The 18,111-nt window shown below is 41.0% G+C and overlaps 1 protein-coding gene across 6 annotated transcripts in view; it reads left to right on the top strand.

Moving 5' to 3' along the window:
* Positions 1-18,111, top strand: part of DGKI (diacylglycerol kinase iota) — a 281,008-nt gene that overhangs the window by 129,269 nt on the left and 133,628 nt on the right. For 5 of the 6 annotated variants that reach the window (XM_073322083.1, XM_073322075.1, XM_073322119.1 and 2 more), the window contains 4 exons: positions 437-493; positions 3,630-3,695; positions 9,644-9,715; positions 10,342-10,458. In XM_073322083.1, coding sequence (XP_073178184.1) covers positions 437-493; positions 3,630-3,695; positions 9,644-9,715; positions 10,342-10,458 — 312 coding nt within the window. The remainder of the gene's footprint in view (positions 1-436; positions 494-3,629; positions 3,696-9,643; positions 9,716-10,341; positions 10,459-18,111) is intronic. The other variant, XM_073322101.1, reaches the window with a different exon arrangement.

Genomic DNA, 18,111 nt, shown 5'->3' with positions numbered 1-18,111 from the left:
AGCTTAAGCCCAGCCTCTGGTTGCAAAGGTAACCTTGCTCATGCAAAGCAAGGTTAAACTGATGCAGTGCTGCCTTTTAAGAGGGGGAGGGCAGGCAAAGAAGAGACACTGAACAGACAGCCACAACATGGTGAAGAGAAGACTGTTTAGAGACATGGGGAGGCAAGATGTAGATTGTTTGGGCAGGTGAATGCACACACATGCTCTTTTAACAGCAAGGTGGGTCTCTTTGTTGGGACACTGGATTTTTAGTTGAGCTAGTATGTTTTTGAAAAGGGGATTTTGCAGAGCTGATCTAATACAATATATGGGAACAGTTCTCACACATTATATTACCATACACATTGTCAACATTTACAGCCACCTCTGATTTCTGTTTACATTCCTATACAATATTGATTTTTTTCCTATTTGTTTGCTTTGCTTTTAATGACAGATTAATTTCCGGTGCAAACCAACGTTCCGAGAGGGGGGCTCCAGATCTCCAAGAGAAGTAAGTAATTTATGACTAACCATTGCTCCCCTCTATGATTTATGCACCTATTCCTGGAGTAGGAACAGTGCTTTTAGACTCACTGGAGCCTTAGAAAGAGAACTGGCCCCCTTTGGGACACATTCTCTTCTTCACAAGGAATATAAAATGAATTCTAGACAAATAGCCACATTAGTTATATCAACAACATCAATTTCTTTTCTTTCCATATTCCCTCATCCATTCTCTTTTTTTCTCCCCAATCATTCTTTTTTCATATTCTCTTACTTATATTTCATATTCTTCCTTTCTTATTTTCTGTCTTTCAACCAGTTTTTCTGATTTTTCTATCTCTGCATCTCTCCATTATTTCTTTCCTTTCTTTCACCCTCTTTCCCCTCACTTTGCCAATAGTATTTTCAGTTTTTCAAGTCTCTTATTAGCTTACAGAATTAAAAATGAGAAAACCTCAAGAAATGCAAAAGTTAATTCCAACTGCAGTCTGAATTTGGCCACATTACAGATGCTGTATGTTTTACAGTATTTATGCATGTATTTAATGACATAAACCCAAAGGAACATATTTTAGAAGAATAAACAGAAAAAAGCACATGTGCAACAAAGTAGAGTCAATATAGTTGTTGAAACTTATTTCCTGTCTTCATGTCAGGCTTTCACATTTTATGTCCTAGATGTTTAGACTTTTTTTTAATAAAGAAAAAGAAGGAAAAAAGTAGAGCTGTTTTGCTTGTGTAATATCCCAGCTTTATTGATAAGCCAGATAGTACTAGCTGTTAAAAGGAAGTTTCAGAGTTCAGGAAAAGATTTTAAAGTGTAGGGTAGAGGGTATGGCATAAATTATTGGCTAGACTGAGAGTTTACTCTTAACCCATAGCAAGGGACAGTGCATAGTTGTGCTGTCCCATGGGCAGACCTGGTGACTCTTAGGAAGAGTTGGCAGGATTTCATTTTTATTTTTTTAATTATTTTGACCTTTAATATTGATGTTTATTTTTAAGTGTCTTTTCATTTTTATCTACTTAAATTTTCACAGTTGCACAAAATCATGGATTTTCAGCATTTATTATTTTTATCAATTTAAATTTTCATAGTTGGGGGAATTATGGAGGGGGTCAGACAATAATTATTTAATAACAATAAATGTTGAAATTCAAAAAGCTAAAGCTTTGTAACTGTTAAAACACAAATTGTCAGCATCATGCGTCAAAATGTACAAAACGAACAGCTTTAAATCAAACTGCAATAAGATCTCAAGCAGCATATTTCTTTGCCTATGTCGATTACTATCGATGGAAACATTTTTCGGCGGTTTGTCTGTGTACAGTGAAATCGATATTTATCAACACTGACCAATAAAAAGTGAAACCTTCCAAGCCTGCTCCGAGGCTACATCTACGCTTGGCGCTAGGGGTGCAATCCACAGCTTGCATAGACGTACGCCAGCTCTCACTGAGCTAGTGTGCTAAAAGTAGTAGGGTGTTACCAGCTGCCCTGAGTACAAACCCTCCCGGACCCCATGGGTACACACTCAAGACGGTTAGCCTGAGCTGCCACTTGCTGCTGCCCGTGCTACTCTGGCTACACTACTATTTTTCAAAAAGAACAGGAGGACTTGTGGCACCTGAGAGACGAACCCATTTATTTGAGCATGAGCTTTCGTGAGCTACAGCTGAAAGCTCATGCTCAAATAAATGGGTTCGTCTCTCAGGTGCCACAAGTCCTCCTGTTCTTTTTGCGGATACAGACTAACACGGCTGCTACTCTGACTACTATTTTTAGCATGCTAACCTGGGGAGAACTAGCATGAATATGTCTCTGCTAGCTGGGAGTCACACCCCTAGCTCCAAGTGTAGATGTAACCAAGTGCAAGCCCACTGGGGAACATGGGTACATACACTGGTTGCTAGCCCATGTACACAACTATTGTTACCCCTGTTAACTACATTAGAGCTAGCATGGGTATGCCTACCCAGGCTAAAGTCATCCCTTCACTTGCAGTGTAGATATACCCTTAGAGTTACAAGCAAGTCTTTGGCTCTTCCGTTTCTCCAGGGGGAAGAAATCTGCTACTAGTCTATACTAGATGCCATAGGCGCCAACTTCTCCTGGCACCAGTGGGTGCTCGTGCCCCCACCCCATCCCCATTCTAACCCCTTCCCCAAATCCCTGCCCCAGCCCCGCCTCTTCCCCACCTCCTCCCCTGAGCGCACCATGTTCCCGCTCCTCCCCCCTCCCTCCCACAGCTTGTTATGCTGCAAAACAGCTGTTTCACGGCAGCAAGCTCTGGGAGGAAAAGCAGGAATGCGGTGCACTCAGGGGAGGAGGAGAAGGCAGAGGCAGAGGTGAGCTGGGGCGGTGGGGCTTGGAGCTGCTGGTGGGTGCAGAGCAATTTTTCTCCGGAGCACTCACTGAGTTGGTGCCTATGCTAGATGCAGATTACATTCCCTTCCACATTTGCTCAGCTCTGCTGGCTGGTGTATTGAGGGGAAAAAGTTGAGGCACTATGCATGGAAAGGGAGGTAGCAGCCCTGCAGATGCTGCTCTCCTTCCCTCCATGCTGTGATCCATAGTGTGGGTAGCCCATGTGGGGGAGTAAAGGAACGCCGTACACCCCCTTGTTCCTCTGTGTGGACCTGTAGGCCAACCCATGTTCTTGCCTTATAAGACCAAACCTAGCTCCCACTGAACTCACTGATGAACTTCCCCTCCCATTGACTTCAATGGGGAGTAGAAGTGGGCCCTATGTTATAGGTAAACATAGTGCTTTAAGGATACTTCTTCTCTCTTGGCTGATACTGTAATTGTCTTTGCTGGACTGTACTCTATTCTTTTTGTATGAGAGTATCAGGGGGGTTGTTCTGTTCAGATTCCAATTTGGGTAATGAATGCTGTCTACCTAGATTCCTCCTGCACTTTCAGTTGTGTGTGGTGTTTTCATTTCCCAGTACAAACTGGCGGGTAGTACTGCTGGTTAATGGCTGCCACGTTTTGCTCCAAAAGTGACTGCAATTCAGTCATGACTGAAGTGATTCTCGTATATATATATATGGCTGGAAAATGATGAGGGATGAAAGGTGCTCTGTAAAGGTAAGATGCTATCATTTACTAATGCTTTCATTTTGTCCCTTTCCTGCAGAACTTTGTCCGACATCACTGGGTGCACAGGCGGAGGCAGGAAGGGAAGTGCAAGCAGTGTGGAAAGGTAAGTGGCATATGTACATGATAATGGTTATGCCAGGATTCTCTCGACACTGCTAGATTCAATTCAGCAGGTGGCTCTTCCCAACCATTTAATTATTCTATTCCAGCCCTCTCTTGAGCAGAGAATGATAATCATGCCAAGTGGGGTGATGGGTTTCTGATGTGCACAAATGGGGACCAAAGTGGTTACAGCAAATGTATCTTACTTGTGACCTGATGCCGGATCTCCAGAAGTGAAACGCTAGTGCACTATAGTCCAGCACCATTCCTTCATCCCTGATACGTAATTGTTCTCAGTGTGTTAGACTGGATTTGTCAATGAATGCTCTGCTGTACAGACTCTGAAAACCCATTTCCAAAGGCTACAGAAAAGATAAGAGAAAACTTGGCTCCCTATAGGACCTTTTCTCCCAGATCTTCCAGTCCTCCAAGCATCTAAGAGGTGCTGAAATTAATTTACACCTAAGCATAACTTCCTTTCTCCAGAACTAGGTTATGCTACTGTCTCTCTCTTCTCTTCCTGAGAAATCTCTCTTTTCTTCAGGTTCAGCAGTTAATTATTGTGTGGACAAAGGGCAGAGCCCATGTCTTGTCAGGTTCTCCGTGGTATGTATTTTTTAGCCAGAACCAGAAAATCAGATGTAACAAACTGGCCGTGGATATTGAGCTAAGGTACTAGCTGCAGTAAGATGCAGTATCCTCTTCATGGCAGATGGTATGTGAGCACCAGCAGTGAGAGGCTTACATACAGCATTCTTATGCTGATATGACACACGATGACATGGGAGCCATGTTTTCTTGTGCCTCTGCCATTCTCTGAGTTGCTTTGTATCTCCAGTATCGGTGTCAAAGGGATTCATTATGCTTGTAGAACAGTCAGTGTATGTTGTACCACAACCAACACTTGATATATTCATGGTATCCACATGACCAGTCTGGACTGGAATGGACAAAAGACATGGCTCCCCTGAGGTTGAGGTCAGTAGACGTGCAAAGAGAATAGCATCTTAATACACACAGAGTTAAAGTTTGCATGCATATGTTCTGGTAGAGCTCTCTGTCCAGAAACCAGGAAGGATAAAACAAAACACTAACAAGAAAAATGCCTTTGTATTTTAATGGCAAAATGACCTCCTCTATAACCAAATACTTGTTTGTCTTGTGCTCCTACTTTTTTTGTTCTTCTGCCTTTAAAACCATCCTTTAACTTCCCCTGTCATGCAAGATAAAGGAGACAGTCAATGAAATGAAATGGAAGTAAATTTAGAGCAATAGAAGAAAGTATGTTTCATGAAGTGCTTACTCATTCTGTGGATCTCATTATTCTAGGAGGTCATCAGTCAAATCCTATGGCTGGAATTGGATAGCTAAAATATTTTAATGAACATTAATAATACTTACCATTATTCAAGCTGAGATAAAGATTTAGGAGCAATCACATCTCGTACTTCTAGTCGTAAGCCTGTGGTCAGGAATGAATTTCTGCATACATCATTTGCTTAGTGTGTTAGTTTATTTTTTTTCCTTACTTCTTTCTGAAGCATCATTGGCCACTGCTGGGAGGCGGCATAGGGGGGTAGGTTACTGGATTATATGGACCGATGGTCTAATACAGGATAGTGTCTCATGAGATTTTTCCTGAGGTCCCACCCTATCAGTGCTGGTGCTGGCCCACTGGGGGCCCTAAGCAGGAATATTCCCCCACCAACACATACTAATAATTAATAGGGGGCCCCCTTCAGTTGCTTGGGGCCTGAAGCAATTGCTTAGTCTGCTTTTGTCTAGTGCAAGCTCTGCACTCTATAGATCAATTGGGGAACAGAAATCAGAGGTGATTAACCAGTGGCCTATAGCTCCTTTACATGTGGGAAGCTGCTAATATGACTTTGACTCCAATTATTTGGACAGGTTGTGATCCCAATGCAATCTGGGGATCCAGGAGCTCTCTTCCTCCAAATATATTTCCTCCATCCTGCACCGATGTGATTTATTTTCACAAGAAGATCTCACAACATGTAGTTTTACATACTACACCTGAAACGGGTGAATCAGGCATTAATGCAACAACCCCATCTCAAATATGGAGTTAGTGCTCCATCCTCGTGTTTCTCAAATCTTGCAATGTATTTCTTGTGGGATAATTCTATCTCTTTCAGGAGCGAGTGGAGGCAAACCCAACCCAGGAACAGCAAAGAAAAAGTGAATTCTAGTTTTCTATCTTACTCAGAGGGGAGGCAGGAGGAAGCCTGGGGCAATGGCCAGCAGGCTGATCAGAGGAAATTGAGTGGGAAATGCCAATATTTTAATCCCACTGTTTTCACCAACTCCCACTGTGGCTTTGGATAAATCACTTTACTGCATCAGTTTCCCTATATGTAAATTCAGGTTCTTAATATTTACTAATTTACCTGACAGGAGGAGAGATTAGCTTATATTTGTAAAGCAATTCGAGGAAGAATAGTGCTATTTTACTTCAAAATAATCATTATTATATTTTTATTGCTGGATCATTTTCACTATTAACGCTGTAAGAAATCAAATAGCCTACAGAATAAATGAAAAAAATGATTCACCCAGAAACAAAGGAAGCTGCTCAGTTTAAAAAAATACCACTTATGGCCCTTGGAACAAATGCACCAGATTTTGTTTTTTCTTAGTTGCAGGTTTGGGAGACAGGTATTTCCACCAACTTGGAAAAAAAATCTTTCTATCCACCAGGGGCCAAAATATTTTTTTCAAAGGAAGGAGGAATTAAATTTATGAGAAACATTAAAAGAAACTCAGATCTCAGTGAATGAAGAAACTCAGGCCTGGTCTACACTAGAAAATTAAATCGGCGTAACTACATCATTCACGGGTGTGAAAAATCCACATTCCTGAGTGACGTAATTAAGATGACCTAACCCTCGGAGTAGACAGCGCTACATCAATGGAAAAATTCTTCTGTCTACCTAGTTACTGCCTCTCAGGGAGGTAGATTACGTATGCCGATGGCAGAACCCCAGCATCTACACTGAAGTGCTATAGTGGCACAGCTGTAACTCTATAACTGTACTGCTGTAGAGTTTTAAGTGTAGACAAGCCCTTAATTAGCAATCAGTTAACTGCCCAGTGTCAGTCCTCAGTCTCTATCACTCCTGTCATACATACTGTAGATCTGAGACTGGATTTTTAGGCCCGCATAAAATGATGTACTAGGTTTGCCCAATCAGGAAGCAGTTGGGCTATTTGTGCTTGTGAAGTCAATGGGCCTATGTCATAGACAGGATTGGTGGGTGAAGCCCATCACCATGGTGAAAAGCCTGCCCCCTCAGGTGAGAGAGGGGCCACTGAGCCCTGAAATCAACAGATTGTAGGGGACTAAAAATGGGGAAAAAACAGGTATAGGTATGGAGGTCCCAAGGTGTGATGCCTCAGGAGACTGAATTTGATCCATGGGCTCTGGTGTATGGTGATTACAGCAGACCAGGTGTGGGACAGCCTAGGCTAAGTATTGGCCAGACAGCTGCAACATGCACCTTCTCACATTGGCCAGGCAGAGAGAGAATTCCATTCTTCAGAGAGCTGATTGTGGTCTCATAAACCACATCCTGCGGGGACAAAATAGATAAAGACTTGGATAAGTGAAGGGCCCAAATTTGGATAATCTAGTTAGATTATTTTTGTTTATTGTTTTAATTCTCTCTCTTCATGGCACTGAACAATAATATCTGCCTGCTCCTCTGTACCTGCCTGCCCTCCTCCTCCTCCGTCGCACAGAAGCTACGATAAGAGGCATACTGATTACTGAAGCAGTGGAGCAGATGTTCCCTAGCACTGTTACTAAATCAAATTTTATAATTCTTCAAACAACTCCATTTTGGATCTGGACACTGGATGTCAGCTTGGGGATTCAAGTAAAGCTTACGGATTTCAGAGTAGCAGCCGTGTTTGTCTGTATTTGCAAAAAGAAAAGGAGGACTTGTGGCACCTTAGAGACTAACACATTTATCTGAGCATAAGCTTTCGTGAGCTACAGCTCACGAAAGCTTATGCTCAAATAAATTTGTTAGTAAGTAAAGCTTAGTTTTTCTGCTTAGTTTATCAAAAAGAAGATTGAGAGGTGATATGATTACAGTGGATAAGTCACTGACCTTCATGGGGAGAAGATACCAGATAGTAAAAGGTTCTTTAACCTAGCAAAGAAAGGCATAACAAGAGCCAAGGGAGGCGAGAAGTTAAAGTCAGACAAATTTAAATTAGAAATAAAACACAATTTTTTTTAATAATGAATGTGATTAACTATTGGAACAAACTATCAAGGGAAGTGATGAATTCTCCACTTCTTGAGGTCTTCAGATTGAGACTTGCTGCCTTTCTGGAAAATATATACTTTCGTCAATCACAAGTTATGGGGCTTAATAAGGGGTAGCTGGATGAAGTTTTACAGCTTATATTATACATGCTATCATACTTGATGATTTAATTGTCCCTTCTGGCCTTAAAGCATAGAACTGGTTGGGAATTTTCCATTGGGATTTTTTTCTGATTAAAAATGCAGTTTCTGCCAAATCGAAATTTTCAATGGCAAAATCTCAGCTTTGTGGAAAAAAATTGATTTTCTGATGGAAAAATTTGAACAAAATATTTTGTTTTGACTTGATTTGACTCAGATTGGAATATTGTGTTTTGTTGAGCTGACCTGAAACATTGTTTGAATCAGTTCAGTATAGGGTGACCAGACAGCAAGTGTGAAAAATTGGGACAGGGGTGGGCGATAAAAGGAGGCTATATAAGACACAGGCCCAAATATTGGGACATCTGGTCACCCTATAAACATCGAACTGCATTTCCCTATCAGCACATTGCTAATGGTAGTCATAGCTGAGGCCCTCATTTTCTTCTATTGGCTGAGCTCCCTGGAGGACTACATTTCCCATACTCCATGTGGATTTTCCTCTTCCCAGGCTCTGTGTGGTACGTCATGGGTGTCGCATGATTCTGGGTGCATCCGGGGAGAGGTAGTCTAGCCAGGGAGCCTGGCCCACATGGAAGAGTGCTGGCATCAGCCTCATGAACTACAACTCCCACAAGGCAAAGTGCCACAATTGGAATATTCAATTTAAAGTTGAAATGACTCAAAGCAAAGTGTTCTGGGTCATTTCAACAAACTGAAATGAAACATTTTGATTTTGGGATTGTTTAAATGCTTTGATTGAAAATATCTAAATTTAAAGGTTTTGAAATTTACATTCTATAAATTTTTTTTTGAAATTTTAACTTTACATTCAGATATGAGACAATACAAATGTTGAAATATTGGTATTTCCTGCAGGATGGATATTCTAAATTTCATGCAGGTCTATTGAAATATATGAAAGTAGGTTCTGTCTCTCTACTGAGTCTTCTTTTTATTGCTACAAAGTTGGGGCGGGGGGAAGACAAATTCGGGAAGTGTGTCCAATACCTCTGTTTTTATGGTATTATAATTCAATATTACATATATTAAATGATATGAGTCACTTCAAATTTTCCATAAAATACTATCTTGTCCCCTGGTAGAATCTTCTGACTTTGAGACTGATAAGATGTTTGTTAATGGATTTTATCGTGGAGGCCAAAATTGGTTATATAATGGAAACTCAGTAATAACCTTAACCATGGCACTCCATAATAGTAGGGAGCTAAATAACAACAGTGGATTTAACCTGATGGGTGTTTATGAACTGTGTATGTCATGATATTCTGTTGATTACAGTAATGTGCAACAGTTCAGAGCCCCCAGGGACCTTAGTCCATTCATAGGACATCCAAGAGATGTGAAAGACTGTATATGACCACCCTGAACTGATCTAGCTCAGTCATGTGTCAAAAGTTAAAGATGCTAAACTTTCTCATGTGATGAGAAGTATTTTGATGTGATGGAAAGCAGCTTAACCCTTCCTCTCCTATCTCTTCCTACCATCCTAGGGATTTCAGCAAAAATTCTCCTTCCACAGTAAAGAGATTGTGGCCATCAGTTGTTCCTGGTGCAAGCAGGCGGTAAGTGGCTAGAACTGAAGTTGAGAGATGGGGCTGTGTAAATGGTGGGGGTAGTTTTGCCCACACAGGATCATCATGTTTGACTTTATTTGTCCTGTGCTCATTTATTAGGGGGAAAAGAGCCCCCTAGGATCACCTTTTCTATTCCTTTTCCCTGAGGATGCTACACCTGGGTAGTCTGTTCTTCTGGTGGAGGAGAGCTGACTGTGGCTCCTTCCTTTTGGAGTATAACAAAGCCATTCCTGGGGTAAATGAGAGGGTTAGCTCTCAAGCACTCCATTGCTGTTCCTGGTTCAGAGAACAAGGGATTCCCATTTTGTATACTATTGCCTGTTTAGAATTTGGTCTTACTACAGTTATCTGTATGTAAGCAGGGGTGTCTTTTGTGGGTAGGGGACACGTCTGACAAGGGATGAGAAAATGGGGAGGTGGGTTTTTTTCTTGTTAATGTTCCTGAGGCTCTCGTGGTCCAGAGGACTGGCAAAAGAAGTTGAGCTGGGTATAATCCTCAGTGCCTCACACATCAACCTGTTTCTTCTGTCCCCACCATACCTTTTTCTCTCCCTCTTTCTCCTTTTTCTTGCACTCTGTCCACCTCACTGATGGCTCTGCTCTCCCTTCGCTAGTTTCACAACAAAGTCACCTGCTTCATGTTACATCACATCGAGGAGCCGTGTTCCCTGGGGGCTCATGCTGCTGTCATTGTGCCTCCCACCTGGATCATTAAGGTGAAGAAAGCTCAGGTAACTGCATGCTGATGTCCATTTCTGATGCTGTTTGGCAGCTCAGGGCGAGCCTGGCTTCTGCTCCTGGTTACTCCTCCACAAAAGCATGTTTGTTTGCCCTGTCCATGCCCCTCACACCCAGCTACACCCATGATGATTATGAACCTCTATCTTACTCTTTCATCTACCCCTCCGGAAGAATTCTTTCATTGTCTGGTTTGGGGCAATAAGTGATTAACCTGATTTTAGCACTAAGCAATCCAGTTCATTCTTCTTATTGAAAGCTCATCTAATGGACTGCAAGACTCCTCTATGTTTTAGGTACTCGAGCATGTTTCACTAAGTAGAGCTGAGCAAATACAGGAAAAAAGCTTTCCACAAATATTCAGTTGAATTGCAACATGAATTGGCCATGGCTGTGCTCACTTCCCTTTTGCATTCACTTTCCATGGATGTTTGGACGATCATGTTTTACACACATGAATGCTTGCTGAACATTAAGCTTCCATGGTTAAATGCTTGCAGATAATGAGTTTTCAACTTGTCAGCGTTTGCACAAGATTTGCTATATTTTAGATGGGATAAGACATTGCTCAACACAGCAGGGGAAAAAGGGTTTCCAGAGCCCCTTTCCAGAGAAGGCGCTGACTGCATTCTTCATGCATAGGGCCACCCGAGCAAATGGAGCTACTTTGCATGTGGGGGGATGATTGATAATTCAGAACAGTAAATGCAATGTACTTGGTGTAATTTATCCCTGGACTCCTATTCAGAGTGAATGCACAACACTGGTGTGTGATGCGAAGGACACAGCCATTTTTATTGATAATACCCAGTTTAACTTAAATTATTGGGATAGATCAGAAAAGGGACATGGGAAATAGCGGATGGGAAAGTTAGTTCTCTTGCCAGCCCCATGTGTTGAGTTCCCCAGAACCTACCAGGTATCCTGCTTAGGGTGGCCCCTTGCCACAATAAGTGAGACTTGATTCTGTGCTACATGGCACACAACCTGTGCATGGGATAGCCTAACTACCCAGGCTCCCCGCAGTGGCAGTATGCTGTTTTTATGCCTGTGTTGCTTCTCTGTAGCCCCATGACGTTATGTCACAAAATGCGCTGTGACAAAAATGCCAAGCCACCAGTCCTCAGATTACTGAATCTATCTTAATCAAGTGATCCAGAGACCTCTGACAGGCTGCTTGAAGGAAGAACCACCAGAATAGATGCTCTCTTGTGGTGGAAACCTCTCAAAGGGCTGAATGCTAATGGCAGAGTCTGATCAGGAGCCCCCAGGAATGTAAAAAGCCAACCAAACAAAACCCACCAAGGAAGCCCAAATCATGGTGGGAAAAGCCAATCCAAGTAGGACTGTATAGATTCATAGATTCCAAGGCCAGAAGGGACCACTGGCATCATCTAGCCTGATCTCCTGTATAATACAGACTGGAGAACTTCTCTGAAATAACTACTTTTTAAAGTATAGCGTATCTTTTAGAAAATCATCCAATCTTGATTTTAAAATTGGCAGTGATATCGAATCACCACAACCCTTGGTAAATTATTCCAATGGTTAATTACACTCACTGTTAACTATTTATGCCTTATTTCCAATCTGAATTTCTCTAGCTTCAGTTATAAGACATATTTTCTAGGCCTTTAATCATTCTCGTGCCTCTGCTCTGAACTCTCTCAAATTTATCAATGTCCTTTTTGAATTGTGGATATTAGAACTGGACGTATTTCAGCAGCAGCCGCACCAGTACCAAATACAGAGGTAATATAAACTCTTTCCTCTTTCATACTCCAAGCATGACATGAGCCTTTTTGGCCACAGCACTGCACTGGGAGCTCATGTTCATCTGCTGATCCACCATGGCCTCTTCAGTCACTGCTTCCCAAGGTAGAGTCCCCCATCTTGTAAGTATAGTTTACTAGGGGTTAGTGCTCATCCTTGTGATGTCCCTGTCCCAGTCTTCTGTCTGGCTATCAAGTTGGGTGGGAAGGTCGTAGACAGATATATTTGATAGAAGGACTCTTCTTTTTTTCCCTGGCACCTTTATAGTTATCTAGATAAGGCGGTGGCCAGTCAGCCTGCCTCCTTTCTGTTTCCTGCTATTTGCCCTCTGTTGTCTCCATGCTGCCCTCTTCAGTTTCATTCTTTAGTGTCAGCAGCACTGTCTGGACCCTACAGCTGGTTAAAAAATGAAAGCCTATTTTCACAAAAGACTTTAAAATGTCAATGTTATTTCTCATCCAAGGTGTTTGAAATGGTCTCGTTTTCAGCTTTGTCAAAGTCTTTCAAGATTGTTTTTAAATAGAATATTTTTCAAAAAAAATTGAAAATAGTATCAAAATGGTTATTGCATTTTTTGTTTACTGAATTTCTAGTTGTTGGTAAACAAAACATTTCAATAACCATTTTGATAATGTTTTAATAAAAATGTCAGAAAAAAGATAAAAAATATATATATTTTGAAATTAATCTTTTTTTTTTTAAACACAATTACAGTTGAGCTGGTTGGGAGATAGGGGGAAATGGTGAATTTTTTTTTGGAAAAATTGTCTTTTTTTCCTTTGAAAAATGTCTGACTTGGAATGTTTTTGACCAGTTCCATAGCTGGTCAAAAAGTGGGATAAATTTTCTGTGGTATTTCTTGTGAATAATATTGCCATGTTTTTCATTTTTTTTGTTCAAAATTAGAAAATTTTCAGTCAGCTCCAGTTAATTATTTTTCACCAAAAAACATATTTTTCTTTAAAAAACAAGCAATTTTTGCCTTCCCCCAAAATAAATTATGTTGAAAAAAAATCTTCACTAGCTCTGTATATCCTATACTGTGGAGGAAGAGCATAAGCCCTTCATCCCATTACTCACTGACTGTTTTGGGAGGATGTGTCCCCATTCCAATTTTCCCCAGATTACATCTCCTGTGGAGCTGCACCTGAATCCGTGGCACTCTGTGAGAGATATCAAAGTACCCTGTCTTGAGCAATTTAGAGTTTTTTAGATATGATAGGATGATGCTTAGTACAGAAGGGTGACAGGGCTCCCAAAAACTCTCAGCAGAGTCCCGGCATAGAGCTAACTGAATCAGAATAGGATCTCACTGTCTCATTTGCTACTAGAATCATACATGCACATGCAGTTACTTTGGGTGAAAGTGTGGAGACAAAATTACTTTTAAATTGCCCCTAGCCTCTAGATCATATAGTAGCCTTATTTCTGAGATAACAGTGCCTTGAGCAAGGTCCGTGTGACCCCGATAGGGAAAAATTTAGTATTTTAAATATCAGAGGGGTAGCCATGTTAGTCTGTATCCACAAAAACAACGAGGAGTCTGGTGGCACCTTAAAGACTAACAGATTTATTTGGGCATAAGCTTTCGTGGGTAAAAAACCCACTACTTCAGATGCACCCACTTCTTTAGTATTTTAAAAATTTCCTAGCAAGCACTGTTTATATGCTACCTCTAAAGCCATGTGGTAGGCAGGGCTTTTCTTGGGGGTCACACTCAGGCAGGTTCAAAGCCCTTTCGACCTTTCCAAGGTCTTTTGGGGGTTTTGGTAAGTCTTTGGGCAGTAGAGGCTTGTTAGCTGTTTCCCTCTCAGTTACTCTGTAACAATAGTCAGCTTGTTCCCTCCTGGTTGCTGCCTCTTCCTGTGTGCAGCTCTCCATTTTAAGCTTGCTTCCTTCAACTGGAGCAGGCTCTGAAGGTGTGTATGTTTGGTAAGGATTGAGCTCAGAGGACTTCATTAGCCTTCTACTGATTGGAATGGGGGTGTGCCCCATCACAAGCAGGTCAAAATATTTTCAAAGGAACAATTTTTAAGGAGTTGGATGCGGTAGAGGGGGAAGGCTTTTAGATCATAACAAACATTTGTTCAGAAAGTCCCCATTTTGGCTGACGTTTTTCAATTTTTGGACAAAAAAATGGAAACCTGACTCTTTTTTTTTGGTTAAGTTGTTGATTAAACATTGAGCATTTGTTTACCAAAACCACTTTTGAAAACCAAACTATGTTCAGTTTTATTTTCATTTTTCATTAAAAAAATTTGTTAGATTAGATTAAAAACAAAACAAAACCAATTAAAAGGAAATTTGCTGCAAGAAATAATTGGTATTTTCTGATCAGCTCTAGCCACTTCTTCCTGGGAGATTCAAAGCCCCAGTGTCTTCAGGTATCCCTCCTCCTGATAAAAGAGCCAGAAAAAAACCCTGTTTTTTGATGGAGAAATTGCTTTTTTGACTAAATGAAATTTTCCACAGAAAGTTATCTTTCTCTAGAACATTCTGACTTTTCAGCTGAAAAATTGAAAAGTTTTAAATTTTCAGTCTTTCAGTGAAAAGTCAAAATTTTCCACTGAAACTGCCCCCCCCCACTGGTTTCTGACCAGCTCTAACTTGTGAATGACTTGACCATTTCTAACCCATTTACACAGTCTAGATTTCTGATAGTATCAGACATTCACAGCAATCAATCCATGGAGAAAATAAAGAAAAACTCATAAATAAATTAGAGGAAATTTAATGAATGAATAAATACGTGGAAACAGAAATCTGTTTGTAGATGTTCCATGACCATAATAAATATATCTAGTAACATTTTTACTGTAAATTATTTGCTCAGCTCCACTTATTAACAACTCAGACTGGTCACAGGTAAGTCCTGGACTGGATTTTCTACTAATTTAAAATGGATTCTAGCAATGCCTCTTACTTCCTTTTGGTGGTTGTTTCTGAGCAAACAAGACAGCTTCATGAAGAGACTCTTCACCTAGTTTTATTTTCTGTTTTTATTGTTTTTCCATGATCATTATATGGACCATGGGTCATCATCTTCCTAATACTCTAAATAAAGAATAGACCTCTTTCTCACTCCCAGCAGTGTCTTGGTGATGCAACATCCTGATGTAATTGAATAAGGTCAGTTTGCTCTAGTTGACTTGCTGCCTGTTCTAAAATGGGGAGTTTTTCCTTCTTGCAAGCTTCTATTTGCAGGATGAAGGAAATTCAGAACAGTTTGGATAATTTTGTAACAGGTGGTATCCCTGTATGTAATGACCCATTTACAAAGATGTCAAATTCTCAATACCTCCTTCATGATGTTCATTGTGTGAGCCTCTTCTGTAGTCTCTCACAATTTTCAGTGCCTCTGGGTCTGGTTTCCTGGAGTTCAAATAAATTACCTGTTCCAGTTAGCAACTCCAGGTATCTACAGTGGCTAGTGTCCTTTTTTATATTTTGATACGTGGCAGCCTGAATGTTGTTAAACAGACTTGCTATGTGTGCCTGTGTGTGTGCATGTTGGAGAGAGGAGCAGTTGATGAGAAGGATCTGGGTGATGAAGTTACAGAGCCAGCCCTTCTTCTGAGGTTCTGGATACAAAGTAGAGGCAGTAATTGTAACTGGGTCCCAATGCTGAGAAAGGGTTTATGATCAAGGTGAGTGAATCTGATTTTTTCCTTTCTCTTAGGAACCTTCCTTAGGAGCTTGCAAAAGCTGTCTACTACTGGGCTACTCTCTCTTCTTACTTTATTGCTGGCTGAAGCCAGTGATGTGAGACTGTTATCTGTACCTTATTTCAGTTTGTGAACTGCCTGAAGATCATAGGGTCAGATTTTCATCGGTGCTGTGCACCTGCTGCTCCCATTCAAGTAATTTGGAGATACTGAGGCTCAGAACCTCTGAAAATTAAATCTGAAGCATTCTAGATAAAAGGATCTACCTAAGACTGTCAGTTCACCACCTGACATTACTCAAGGAGGGCCCTGTCCTACTCCTTCCATAGATCTATCTAAGTGGGCTTGGAACACTTCCAATGACCATGACATACTATGATCTGTGCTTTATATCTTTGAAGAAGGACAAAATTATTGCCACCAAGGAGATTTTTTCCCTCTTTTAGAGACTATCCAGGACTTACATACAGGCCTATCCATTTATAGGTGTTCTTTACTGTAGGTGGAATTTCACTGAATAGCATTTAGTTTTTGTCAAAACACCCATACTCTTCCTGTGGAGAAGAAAGGCTTTGATATGGACAAGATGGCACATGCAACAACTTCTTTAGCTCACCGTTGTACAAAGCTCTGTCCTTGCCTCCGTGGGACCCGTGTTTCCTGGCGGATTTCGCTAGCCTCAGAGGCTCACTGTGACTCTCCACGTAACCCTTCTCTCTCTGGGTTTCACTGATTTTCCCAAGGTCACCCAGCAGGCCAGTGGCAGTGCTGGGAATATAGGCCAGATCTCCTGAGTTCCAGTCCAGTGCTCTGTCCACTAGGCCACACTGCGTCTAGCTCAGTGACAAGGTTTCAAGAAAAAATCCTCCCAGGGAGAAGATCTGAAGAATGAATCTAAGAATCTCTACAGTGATTACTACAGATGGAGAAATGTTTTTTGGTTCATTACACTGATTTTAAACTTCATATCCTCCTTCAGTCAGATTGCACTGTTTGAGAGTGAAAAAAACAGTAGGATATATATGATCCATCCACCTACCCCTGTCAGTGCAGCCTAATAACAAATGATGCTTTCTTGTGCATGTTCATATGCACCAAATTAGGGGAAGTTTAGAGCACTTTTATAGAGCCAGTCTCCTGCTTCTTAGCATAGGTGCAACATGCCTCAGGTGGCATGTGACCAGGATTCATAACCAAATTTGGTCCTCTGGTTGGATCATTATCTTCCCTGGCTTGGGTGGGTACTGACCGGGAGTGCGATGTGAATGCCGATCCCTTTATGCATGGTGAAATGCAACAGGAAAATTGGCTGGTTTGAAACGCCAGAGCTGGTCATTGGGGAATCAAGCAATGAATCCAGTAAATACACTATTTAATGCAATGGGGTTGTTGGCTGAAGACGAAGGTTGAGTAAAAACAGCCGATTCTGATGAATAGCTTTGCCGTGTCCACTCACAAGTCTCTGGGCCAGTGAAACTTTTCTCAGTAGGGATGTCTAGATCAATTTGGATAAAATAAGACTGACTTGAACTTTTTGGGGAAAAGAAAAGAATGGAACTTGTTCACTTCTTGAGGTTAGAAGTTCTGCACTTTTTCTTTTAATTTTCTGCCCCACTGTACTTCCTAGTTTTGAATAGACTAAGCTGAAATACTGTGGGGAAAGTCCATTTTTGCAGTGTTTTCAACTCATCTGAAACTCAGCGCTACATGAATAGGGAGAAAATTTATAGGGATATGGCTATTTTAATTCAACAACTGCAGCAATTAAAAAACGAAAAGTGGCCCTGACCACATCAGCACATTTCTGTGGTCCATCATCAATGAAGTTTGCGCCATTCTGGGGAATAGTTTTTTTTTTCTCCCCATAGAATCATAGGACTGGAAGGGACCTCAGAGGTCATCTAGTCCAGTCCCCTGCACTCATGGCAAGACAAGTATTTTTAGTTAACTGCTGTTGCTGATGGAATTTTTTGGTAGGTCCTACAAAATATCTATTTGTTTTAACTATTTTTTCAGCAGTAGAGTGGCAGAGATTTTTGTTTGTTTTTGTTTTAGAAAAATGAAACCCTTAAATATTAAAAATTCAGAGAAGGTTCTCTATCAGATTATTACACTAGTTTCATGGTAGGCCAGATTTGACTTTGTCTGCCAGCATCATATGCAGTGGTGGCATGCATTATGTTGAGTTAGGGTGGTCACCACAGCTCA

This window comes from Lepidochelys kempii, chromosome 1 (genome assembly GCF_965140265.1).
Source record: "Lepidochelys kempii isolate rLepKem1 chromosome 1, rLepKem1.hap2, whole genome shotgun sequence".
In the NCBI taxonomy this organism is placed as follows: Eukaryota; Metazoa; Chordata; order Testudines; family Cheloniidae; genus Lepidochelys; species Lepidochelys kempii.
This window is presented reverse-complemented; position numbering and strand designations above follow the sequence as displayed.